The following is a 12447-nucleotide window of genomic DNA, read 5'->3' as shown; positions in this document are numbered from 1 at the left end:
CTGTTCTGTTTCTGTCTCGGTTATTAGCTGAAGGATGCTCGATCATTTAAAGCAGTGGTTCCCGATCTTTTTGCACGCAGAATTGTTATACAGTCAAAATTTTACATGAACTGTTTTCGTCATTAAATCGCTTTATTTGAACTCCTCTTAAACTAGATCTGTTTGATGTTTAAACTGAGATATCTACAACTTTAAACTATTCACCAACTGCATTTAGCTATGACTGTTTAACAGTCATTTATTTCATGACTTGGTGACAAATTTAAACGGTTAATCCACTTTGTAACATTTTACACACACTTGTGGTAAAAGGTGCACCATTTGCCACTTCTAAAGTATTACATATCAGGACACTATCTAGTCCTTATTAGACCTTAAAATTAAGTAAATGCAACTTCAAATGAGCAACAACATGAGATTTATTATACTGCATCACTATTTTTTTTTTAACTGAGCAAAATGCAGAAGCAGTGTGTGCAAAAGTAAGTACTTCCTATGATTCAATGCCTTCAGCAGCAAAACTTGTAATTGTTTCCTGCATGACTTTAGTCTCTGAAATTGCTGAGGAATTTAAGCGTACTCTTCTTTGGGTCTGCAGCCATTCTGTTGTAGATTTGCTGCAGTGGGATCATTGTCCTGTTGTACGACTCTGAGTTTTAGCAGTTGAACAGATGGCCTCACATTTGACTCTAGAATATTTTGGTATACAAAGGAGTCCATGGCTGACACAATGACTGTAAGGTGCCCAGATCATCTGACTTCAAAACAAGCCCCGATCATCACCCCTCCACCACCTTGCTGTTTTGGTTCTCTCCAAGTGTCGAGCTGCGCAATAACCACATAACTCCACCTTGTTGTTGTGTATCCAAAAGCCATTGTTCCAGACATCTTATGAGTTGCTGACATGCAACTTTTTTAAAGGGTAGAGGCGTTCTCCTGGGAACTCCATAGCTTTTCATACAAACCACACTTTCATTTGTTTTCTTTTTGTACTTTCATGATCTTTAACATTTAACATGCTAACTGAAGCCTGCAGTGTAACTGAGTCCGAAATACACCTCTTGGGTTTTTGTTAGTTGTCTTGAAATTGTCTTATAACCCATCGGAGATTGTTCAGCGGCAACAATTGCTTCTCTAAGATCGTTAGCAACACAACCGACTGCTCCAGACCGTCAAACTGCCAAAACCGACTGTTTTTAGTGGAGGTGTTCATACTTACTAATTAGCAGCAGATAGCTCCTACTTTTAATTCCTATGGAAGAAGTAGGGGTGTGTTTAGTTTTTCATCAGTGCTAAATTTCAGCTCAGTTTTTGATAAATAAATAATTACAAGCCATAATATGTAATGTGTTGTTGTTCATGTGAGACTACATTGATCACATTATAAGATCTGTTAAAAGCCAAGATATTTTCATGTCTCATTTAAAAGAGGTTGTACTTTCTTAATATGATTACTGCAGTTTATACTGTTAGCCAATTCTTCAAAAGTTAATCCATGTCTTTATACATCTGTTATCCATACTATTGGCTAACAATTTTAACTGTTTATCAATACTCTTATTCAAACTGTGACTCTATAGCATTTAGCTAGCACTATAGAGTTTTGTTTTTATTATTTTATTTAGCCACATATGATTTTTATGTATTTATATTTTTGTTTATTAATTGCTCTAATAAAAGTATTTTCTAAATTTTGGATAAAGCATTTCTTTCTTTTAACTTTACTTTCACAGTTTCAACAGTTTATCCATGCTAATATTTTGCTATTTTAACTGGTTAGCCAAGATTTTTAGCAAACCATTTTAAATGCCTGGTTTACTTTTGGGAAACAATGTCAGGAACTTATTTATACTAGTGAACAATCTTAGCTAGTTATCCATAGTTTTAGCTTGCCATTTCATTTTAAAAAAATGTATTACTTATTTGTTTTTATGATTTCAGTCTTACTTTTAGCTGTTTCCTGGTTGCTTTTGTTAATTATGACCTTGATGCACAAACTTGTCTAGATCTACTTAATTCTATGATTAAATTGTAATTTTATGTTGTCTTTTAGTTAGCTGATCGCCTCTTCACAAACCTACTGGCTACTGCAGAAGTATGCACAAATACCCTGTGGAGTACTTACATGGGAATCAGTTAAACATGAGGAGATTTTTGATGTTGTTGGACAGTGATGCATCACAAAACTTGAACCATTTTCACCAGATGGAGTAACACCTCTTATATTAAATACATCTTGGGAACTGTTTACACAGCCTCTGCATCTAATTTCAAAAAACAAAAAGCGAGCTCCCCTAAAACAATATATTCTATTCAGAGATAATTGTGTGAAGCTGTATAATCAGCATTCAGCCATGATATGAATGGGCGTTGTCATAGTAATCCACTGAGAGGGGGGAGATGCAGAGACAAAGAGAGGATTTGGTGTCTCCAACAGGTGTTCATGTTGGGGGGGAGTGACAGGATCTGAACCTCCACCAAACCCCAAACCACACACACACACATCTCACCTTCTATGAGATGTAATAGGGAGAAAAGTTTTAAGGCAGTGCATTTAACTGTGTAAAACCACCAACAACAACAATAAAATTAGATAATTAAGAAAACATAAACATGATTTTAAGTTTAATGTAAAAACAAAGACTGATGGTTATTAAGAATAAATAAGGGGGGGGGAAAAGCTTGCCGCTGACCTCATCCACATCCTGACAGTGCTAAGGAGAGGACGGAGCAGGTGACACACGTCTGGTCTGCTTTATTGTCCTACTGTGACCTCGGGGCAAAGTGCAGCTATTGTTTTGAAACAACGGGAGACTGCTGTGGTACAATGGATAGTCTGAAAACATCATCTTAGCAGGGTAACATCAAATAGAGTCCCCTGCATTTAAAAAAATAAATAAATATATTTGCCTTTTTGACAACACCCAGAATGGATTATTCTCCCTTATGTGTGATTTTTGTCATGTTCTTTTTCATAAAAGCAAGCCTGTACACACTCCAGCACTGTGTGACTTTGCCTCCTCTGTGACAACTGAGCCACTGGTGTAATCCTCAGGCTTTTCAGATTACTCCAGTTGGGGTCACATTCTACACCAACCTACAGCGGGTCAGCTTTCCACAGTCGCTATCAGTGTGCAGCACGCAGAATCAGTCTGCACACAAGCCTCACAGCACAGATGAGTCTTTTCCTGGTAAAATGCTGTCAGTTTCCATCCCCCACTGAACTCTCTGTCCATGTCTCACTCTATTTGTGTGTCCTTTTGAGCATGTGCGTAGCAGTAGATGATGTCTGAGTGCACACTGGCGTTGTTGTTTTATATGCTAAACATGCTCCAGTAACAAAAGCCTTATTGCATATTAGGAGAGAAATATGCAGTGCCTATGAGTCAAAACAGACCTGTATTTGCAAGAATATGTGTCCCTGAAGTGTGCGTCACTGTTTCAGTGTCCATGTGAGAGGCCTCGCCAGGCTTATTAAAGCCTCTATGGGATGGTGTACTCTCTCACAGGCGTCCGTTACAGGCCAGACCACATCTGCAGCGGGCCAGCCATCTGCACCCATTGTCTCAGAGGCACAACACAGCCCTGCACGCATGGCTGGCCTTGTAAAGGCAGTCCCTTTCCCCCCTCTGTTCTCTTCCATTCCTCCCAGTGTGGGGCAAAATGACTTCTTAATCTCTCAAAAGGGACAACAGAAGTGGAGCATCAAGCTCGAAAAAGGTTCAATTTCAAGGTTAATTTTTGAAAATGGCAGATAACTTTAAAGTTTAGTAAAGTAAAGACATTTCTACACAAGGATTGGCTGTGCCTGTTCCTAAAAATCCTTTCACTTGTTTGCAACTTTCCTTTTAATCTCGATGTGAGTTTAGACTGCTTTGTAACCAGGAAAAGACACACAGAGGGGCTGAGGGGGGCAAACAATGAGATTATTAAATGCAAATAATGGCAAACAAACTGCACCTGAACTAATATGAGTTCATTTGATTTACGCCAAGAATCCCCCTCCCCACCTGCACTCCCCTGACAAAACTCAATTTTCCAATCCAGCAGGAAGTAAACGAATCACCTAAAATTATCACATCAAACACCTGAGTTGTACTGCATTCAATCGGCTTTCAAATGTCGCACAGGTATCTGTTTTTTGTGAGGATGGGATGACAACGCGGTGCAACATGAAAGCGACACAAGTAGCTCTCTAAACTGCTATCCCAGTGTACAAATGTGTAAAGATGTTAATTACAGAGCACATTTAAAAGCATGTGGGAATAGAGTGCGGTTCCAGCATTGAAGCAGGACCATGTGGGGCCCTTTAACAACACAAAAGCCCCAAGTGATTACATATTTATAACCAAGACCAACCCTGGCAGTTGTCCCCGGTATCCAGGTTGAACTATTGATTAGATCTGCCGTTTGATCTTAATGCTTTTTCACTTTTAAACTCTGTTCACATACATATTTAGAGATAACTGAATGCACATGGGAAAAGGAGCATTCGTCATAATTATCCAGTTTATGGCAGCTAAAATAATGCAGCTTTATTACAAATGAAAGCAGTCATTATTGCAGAATGTCACTGGACACAAGTGTGCTATTTGTTACTCTCTTGCAGTATTGATAATGAGGATTTATTATGGCACGGTTGACAATGAATGCAATGTGCATGCGTTAGTGGGAGGGATTATCCACCAAGTAGGGCAAGTGGCTGAGGCTAAGGACTGCAATTCCATCCAGCCTAGTTCATTTCAGTCATCCGCTCAGCGCACAGACGGAACAAGGAGAGCAATTTCAGCGCTGCGTATTTGTCAAAGCCCCCCCAAAAGCCTAAAGTTTTAAAAAAAAGAAACAAAGAAAGAACAGAAAAAATGGTAAAGTACATGAGACATCACAGCGAGCTGAAACCCGAAGAGGTCATGTCGGAGTCTGATGCGTCCATGGACCAGCAGGATTTCGGAGAGATGTCCGACTATTCTTTCAGCGACGTTATATACTCCAAATGTTCCGCAATGGACCAAATCGGCACTTTTATGAAGAACGTGCAAGTGCTGCTCGATGCAGCCAATTACATTGAAAACATTGAGAAGAACAACGGAAGTAAGTAAACACGGGCTGCAGGGGATATTAACACGTAATGCGCCGAGCAGACAACAATAGAGGCGAAGGCGACAAAAGACGCGCAGCCCGACAGCAGCCCGTCATGTTTTACCTGCTACTGGGAAACCGTGCCGTCTCAATCGGCCTCACTCTTATCCTGCGTAATATGACCACTCGAAGAACTCCAGAAATCACCGAAATTTGGAAGTCGGGAAACAATCGCATAGCGGAGACAGCCTCGCAACAATAGCCTTGCAGCGATCCGCTCCCATTAAAACCGGTGTTTTTGCAGACCGTGGGAGACGCAGCCCGGCTCATAACGCACGGTTCAGTGTATTCATTATATGAACTAGCACAGCCATGCATGTGTGCGCATTTACGTTCATACATGTAGACGTTTATGACACGAGACATCCAGTTTATACTTCTTTTTTTCTATCATTCCCTCACAGCTAATTTTAAGATTGCGCTCCTAAAATATCATATCCACTCGGAAATCTCGCATTTACGCCCTCTCTGATCTAGACTGCAATGTGGGTTTTTTAATTTCCAATGAAAATTCCTAATTCGAAATCCAACTGCGGGTTTGCTCGGCCAGCATCTGCTTCCTTGTATGTGTTGTTCACATGGTTTCCACATGGAACAAATTGCAAAGTTCTCATTGGTCAGGATCCATGTTTCCAACGCGAGTGTCACTGCAGTTGACCAATCGCGTGCAGGATTTTGTCTGGCGAGGTTTCTGGGAACAGTAGTTCTTGTGTGATTTGTTAAATTCTTCTCGCTTGAGAGCTGTTTCCAAGCGTTTGCTCTTCAGTCTGGACTGTTCTTGATAAGTTTAAATTGACTTGCTCTAAATGAAACTATATGTATATATGCATGGACATTTTTTAAGGTGTGCTTGTGCATTGCACCGAATTTTAGTCATTCCAAGGATGTGTTGCCATTGCTCAAATCCAACCATCTTCTTCCTTGTAGCATATTTAATCCTCTTTATCTTTTTTCTTCTATCACCAGAATGTGAGCACGGGTATGCTTCAACATACCCCGCAACCCAGATTTCACTTCAACAGAAACAACGCAAATTAAAGAACAGGAAACTGGACAATGTTCACAATAGGTAGGTTAAAGTCTGGAAATATATTTATATGCATATGCTGTATTTTGCATATTTAAGCCATGTGACCGTTCTGGTTATATATTTATATACCTATTTTCAACAGGTCGGCACACAATGAACTGGAAAAGAACAGGTGAGTGAAAAATCACAGAGGAGGTCACTTATATGCATGTTTAGGTTATAAACACATAATGCAGACAGGTGAAGACTGCACTAAAGAGGGTAAAATAAAGACAATGAAATATTGCGAGTCATACTTCCTTCGTTGCTACCTATGCATAACAAGTTGACTGTGAGGATGAAGGATGGAAAAAAACCCAACAACACGCCCATAGTTGTTAATCGTCTGTGGCAGTTTATCTCAACAGTCGGTTGTTTCGAAATGGAGCTTCAAACTGTTTGCATATCTAAGTCATATGCTAAATATGTTGGCCATGCATTTTCAACATGACTCGCACCAGAGTTCTATAAGTCAGCATGGTATCATCATGGGATTATAAAAAAAGATCTTTTTATCAACAACTCTGATATTTCATGAGTTGTGTGTGATAGGAGAGTGCGTTTTGCGAGGCAAATATAAGGGAGATGTAAGCAGCAGTGTTCCTAGAGGACGTGCAGACATTTCCCCAGTCAGCAAATGGGAACCGTCTGTTTCCAGACAACAGGGCTCCTTCGTGAGAGATTCTCAGCTGCAGGTCTAACTGCAGCTTGCGTCTGTAGCTCCAGGATGAGGCAGCCTCTGCTCTGAAACAAATGTCAGGACACATTTATCCTAAAATTAAATGCCCAGCCATGTGTGACATATTCTCACTTTAAATGATAAATGAAAAGAGGAAGAGAGCATCTTCAAGAAGGCTCATAAAGGACTGTTTTCTATTACAAAATGGTGGCCAATGCAGAAGAAAAGAGATGACATCATGACTTGACCTACATTTTACACCATTTTTTTGAAAGGATAGTGAGTGTCCTTTGCCAGTTTCTGCATTCATTCAGACCACAGGCTCAGAGGCTTTGGTGGATCAGAAATAGAATATCAGGCTGACCTCGGCAGTTTTTAAATCTGGGACCAGACAGATCCATATTTAATTGTAAGGGAGTCAGATGGCATAGCTTATGAGCAAAAGGGATAAACAGATAAAGTGCCAGGATCCATTAACACTTACATCACTCATCATCCTGAATAGAATTGATGAGGAACAATCAAGTAGTTTTTGCTTTTTCTAATAAGATACAAATCAAATTGGATGAGGAGGTAATAATCTGACCGGATGAGGATCAGTGCAAATGAATAGATTACTGTGCAAATTCATCAGTCAGTTTTCTGTTCATGTATTATGTTGAATAATGCAGATTGCTCTATGTCATTTACAGGCGAGCACATCTTCGTCTGTGCTTGGAGAGGTTGAAGTCCCTCATTCCTCTGGGACCAGACTGCAGTCGGCATACCACTCTGGGACTGCTCAACAAGGCCAAAGCACATATCAAGGTGTGGTAGTCTAAGGGAGGAGTGTGGCGCTGTAATGGGACTAAGAGCTGATTTCCTCTCAAAAGTAGTAATGCAACCATACTGACATCAAGCTTTTTCTGCCTGACTGCCGACGTGTTAATAGTTTGGTTAATATCGTTTTGGGAAAGCAGCAGCAACAAGATAACCGTTTAGTCAACATGCCGAAAAAGGCCTTATTCACAGCAGGGGCTTTGACTTGTCGTAGCACGAAAAACACAGGTGATACTAATAACATAATGTGTCCCAGCAAGCCATAGCGGTGTGACGGCGAGCCAGCATGAACTGGCCTGAAATCAAACAGAACTGTCTGCTGTGTTTCTGCAAAGTGGTGAGATTCAAAGGCCTGGATACAGGCAAAGCGTGACTAAGAGCAGGACCCTGAAACCAAAGCAACTAAATTCAGTCATGGGTAATTATCAGTAAAAAAAAAGAATAATAAAAGAAAAAGAAAAGGCCTGTTGCTGTCAACAGCAGTGCCGGCATTCTGTTTACAGCAAATTGCTTTGTATATTGGCTCAAACAGGGGGAGAGAGCTGTGTTATTTCCAGCAGCCGCTGCAGGATGAAAAGGTTTGATTTTAATTGTAACTGACTCAGTTCAAACACTAGGAAAGGAGAAGATACGACTAGATAAACACAACATTTATCATAAACTGGCAATAAAGCAACGCTAAATGCTTGCGCGCTTATGGTTTACATGTAAAGTAGGGATTTTTCAAGCAGAGTCACTTTTCCCAGAACCCCGAGATGATTGGACCTTAAGGCAGCTGCTGTGTGGTTGTTTGAGTTTTTCTTCCCCTTTGAAAAAATCTCCCTGGGGATGTTTGCAGGGCTCACTTTTGCAAGGTTTTGAGCCTTGGTAAGTCTTTGATTAGAACTTGTGTCTTTAACACTGCAGGATAACATCAGAATGGGACACTTAACCTTGGACTTAGGAGCACTGCAGCTATCCTGCTATTAAAACTAGTTGACTGACTGAACTAAAAGAGACTTAAAGATTTCAAACATTCAATGCAATGGCTCCCCTGAGTACAGCAAGCAAACTCAGATCAAACTTTGGTGGAAAGATTGGTGCTGTTTTTTTGCCCCGTCTGTACAGTTTCCAGCTGTGAGCAACAGCTAAAGAATGACTAAAGGCTACAATATGAAAGCAATCCTGGCTTGGCAACAGACTCTGAGAGTTTATCACAGTCGGGGTTAGTGAGTAAAGTACCTAAGATGTCAGCTGTTGACTTTGGACTTGCCTGTTTCACATCCAGGAAATGAGGCTTTTGAATGCTGCTGCTTTGTATTTTTGGAACCAGGGGTTGTGCAGTACAATAAAAGGTGGAGCAGGTGCAGCCAATAATAAGCTCTGTTGAGCTGCAGAGAGAAAGGCTAGCACTACTGTCACTTATGTGGAGGCTCCATTATACCAAATTCAATTATACAAACACACAAGTCTATTTAAACGTTACTCAGAACTAGCAGGTCAAAAGTCTTACCCTTCATAATATAATACCACAAATACATTTTTGTCATATTTATGTAAAATGAAGCAGGTGTCACAGCCAAATAAATCTTTATTTATATTTCAAGCTAATATGTCCCAAATGCTTATTATCTTAACAATATAATAGGGGACATTACATGAAATGTAATACACAGCTTTTGCCAATAGGAAAAGCAGTCCTTTTTCAATGAATTACTTTCCCCCAAAATCACTGTTCATTTTACACATTCTGCCACTTGGAACTATAAATGTGCAGCTGTGGAGAAATTACATTAGTTTCAATGTACACATAAGCAGCAAATCTTGTTCAACTGCTGGTTTGTGTGCAAATTATCCAGACTGTGCTGCTATAGTTCCATACATGAGCTTTGATTCATGGGACAACTGGGCGTAATGACCGGGATTATGTGATCTTATATCCGTATAATTACAGAGGTTCATAATTGAATTTCAGGACTTTGGTTATTTCTTAGCTTAACAGCTACAATTGCAGTAAACAACTTAAAGTACACACATCCAACAAAAACTACTGGAAATCATAAGTGGACCTAAACTGGACTGGAGTCCAAGTTGGCGAAGGTTAAATGCATAAATTAAAACTAAGAGGGCCAAAAGCAAAACGCTCTTGTCCAAAGCAGGACGGGGTGACCTTTAGATTCATTTGTATAGCGAAGCTCATAAAATGAATTCTCTTCCTTCTCCATCCAGCCATATTTCACTTTTATCCACCACACACAGGCACCATCTATTCCCTTAGATCCCATCCAGCAACTTGCTGTCACTGTGTTAAATAATTTATTGGAAATATCGCATTTTACAGCAGCCATATATATGTACATATTACCACATTATCAACTCGCTGCATACATGAGAATTCTGCCATGCTTTCCATATTATGTTAAACATGAGGAACATTTACAGAGGTGTAGTGATAACGATATCTTTGAAAATGCTTTTTGAAAACACTGACTGGGATGGTTAAGAACCTCACAGATCGCCTGACATTGTTGTTAGGTTTCTGCATAATGCAGTACTTTTAATTCTTACTCGTGCCACTTTTTAGAAACTTGAAGAGATAGACCGGAGGAGTCAGCACCAGCTGGAGACCTTAGAGAGGGAGCAAAGGCACCTGCAGAGGCAGCTAGCTCTGCTGCAGACCCACGGAGAGTGGGAGCGCGTTCGTACGGACAGCCTGGGTTCCCGCATGGACTCTGATCGCTCAGAGTCTGACAGAGGTTAGTACTTGCACTAAAGGCTTCATTTCATTTCAAATGCAGAGACTGATTTGTATTCATTGGCTTTTTTTATGTGTCTGTGTGTGTTTGAGCAGAGGAAATTGAAGTTGATGTGGAAAGCACTGAGTTCTCCCATGGAGAAATGGACAGTGTAAGCACCAGTGGTGCAAGCGACCTGGATGACCATAGCAGCCGGCAGAGCTCCGCCAGTGATGAGGGCTACTCCACTTGCAGCCTGAAACTGGCCTTTTCTGCTTAAAGCACCAGCCTATACTTTCATTAAGCTGCAGTCTTTTATGGCTTTTACCTGTCAAAGTACCAGCCTACAGCTCCAGTCTCCCTTACCGTTTAGCTAATCTGTCATCAGAAGAACCAGCCCCTATCCTATCTTTACCTGACAAATGAAACATCTCCACCCAAGAACCAGCCTTAAGTTCAGCTCAAGTCTGAAAGTCTAAAACAGTCTCCTTCCAAAAACCAAGCGGCTCCAATTTACACAACCACAAATCTCCAGCAATATACGGTTTCCTTACTTTAAAAGATGACTTAATCAATCACCCGAATGTCCCTTTACCCATTACCAGCTTGAAGCCGCCATACCTGCACTTGATAGTGATCCTTTAGAGGACCCATGAATGCACCTGTGTCAAACACTAAAGGCTAAACTGTACCTTTAGTGAAGTTGATCCTCAGAAACCAGCAAAACAGACAAAAAATCCCAAATACCAGCTAGAAACTCACCATTGGGAACGTTCGCTCCATTGCCTTGTAAAAACAAAAAAAACATGGCCCTTTTTCTTTGGATAATGTATCCAGATAGCACTTCTTGTCTGTGTCCAAGTCAGAGGAAAGGGCTAAAATGTCTGCATTCCAAAATGTTTATCATACTTCTATAACCTCTGCTTTAGGACCCACCAACATCATCGATCCATGTGGCGTCCCTCTTCTTAAGTGACATACAGTCAGATACAGAGAGGTGGTGCAGTCCACCCTTGTTATTCTAATTTATTTTGCATATAATATTTATTTTTGGTATATTTAATTGTACTGTAGCTAGGTCTTGGTCATGCTTGAATGGGAAAAAAAAACCCTTGCTGTTAAATTCTTTTATTATTTTCTGTTTCTAAATGTTTACCAAACTTACATGATGTAAAATCCCCACTGAAGCAGTGCTAGTTTAATGCATTACTCGAAATGCTTTCACACTGTGCGTGAATTAAATTTTTTTTAGACAGTAATAAGCTATCCCGCACTTGTCCAAGCACAAAGCTCAAGCAATAATGCCTCTAGTTTTAATAGATCTTCAGTGTTGGCTGGGTTTAGCACATTATTCTGTCCGTCCAACTCCAAATTATAGTTTTCCACTTGCTCCAGCGGTAGTACCAGCTATTCATAATCAACAGTGAAATGATTGTAATGGACTCGAAACGCTATGGTGCATGTGTATTTGAATGTAGCCTTTCTAATCATGTTGTAATGTGCTTTGGATTGAGTCTTACAACCATGTGTGTAGCATGAACCACATAAACACCACAGATTTTGGTTTGTACTTCATTGTTTAACTTTTTTGTTTGTATCGTAGCAGAAAAAGCTAAAATCCTTGAAATCTGGAGACTTGATAATTTGATGTGTATTTGACGCAAAGAATTGCACTGCTGAGCTATTCAAATCCATGAAACCAAATGAGACCATTTATCTGCATTCTTCTGATCCAGTTTCTAAGTAGATCACCACCAAATTGTGTCTTAAAGTGGGTATATGACTCTTGCACCTGTAACCCCCAACATGTTTGGGAAACTATAAAATGCACTATGAAAATGACTTTTGTTAAGGAAGTACGTTGAAGCACACCCCCAGAATGTTTTTCTTGTGCTTAATCAGCCATCCAAGGTGACTTTTTTGCAAAACATGTGCTGCTGGTCCCCTGCTTTGTTACAGTTCCTGATAACTACCCTTGAAATCTTAATAAACCTCTACACAGAAAAACCCCAATCCTGTCTATTTTA

At 40.2% G+C, this 12447-nt stretch overlaps 1 protein-coding gene across 1 annotated transcript; it reads left to right on the top strand.

Annotated features, from left to right (window-relative positions):
• Positions 1-4702: 4702 nt before the first annotated feature.
• LOC146695375 (max-interacting protein 1-like) lies at positions 4703-12433 on the top strand. The gene is made up of 6 exons (XM_085477483.1): positions 4703-5091; positions 6106-6208; positions 6312-6341; positions 7580-7694; positions 10270-10441; positions 10537-12433. Exons 1-6 carry the CDS (start codon positions 4863-4865, stop codon positions 10698-10700), a joined length of 813 nt encoding a protein of 270 aa, XP_085333609.1. The 5' UTR covers positions 4703-4862; the 3' UTR covers positions 10701-12433.
• Positions 12434-12447: the final 14 nt, after the last annotated feature.

Source organism: Copadichromis virginalis, linkage group LG13 (assembly GCF_057382275.1).
Source record: "Copadichromis virginalis isolate Kocher_CV1m ecotype Utaka linkage group LG13, C_Virginalis_male_GT1.1, whole genome shotgun sequence".
NCBI classification, from domain to species: domain Eukaryota; kingdom Metazoa; phylum Chordata; class Actinopteri; order Cichliformes; family Cichlidae; genus Copadichromis; species Copadichromis virginalis.
This window is presented reverse-complemented; position numbering and strand designations above follow the sequence as displayed.

What these genes read in the sequence shown, in the direction of transcription:
- LOC146695375 (XM_085477483.1), top strand. Translation starts at nt 4,863, where the DNA reads ATGGTAAAGTACATGAGACATCACAGCGAGCTGAAACCCGAAGAGGTC. An exon ending in AATGAACTGGAAAAGAACAG is followed by an intron (nt 6,342 to 7,579) that starts GTGAGTGAAAAA and finishes TGTCATTTACAG; the next exon opens with GCGAGCACATCTTCGTCTGT. An exon ending in TCGCTCAGAGTCTGACAGAG is followed by an intron (nt 10,442 to 10,536) that starts GTTAGTACTTGC and finishes GTGTTTGAGCAG; the next exon opens with AGGAAATTGAAGTTGATGTG.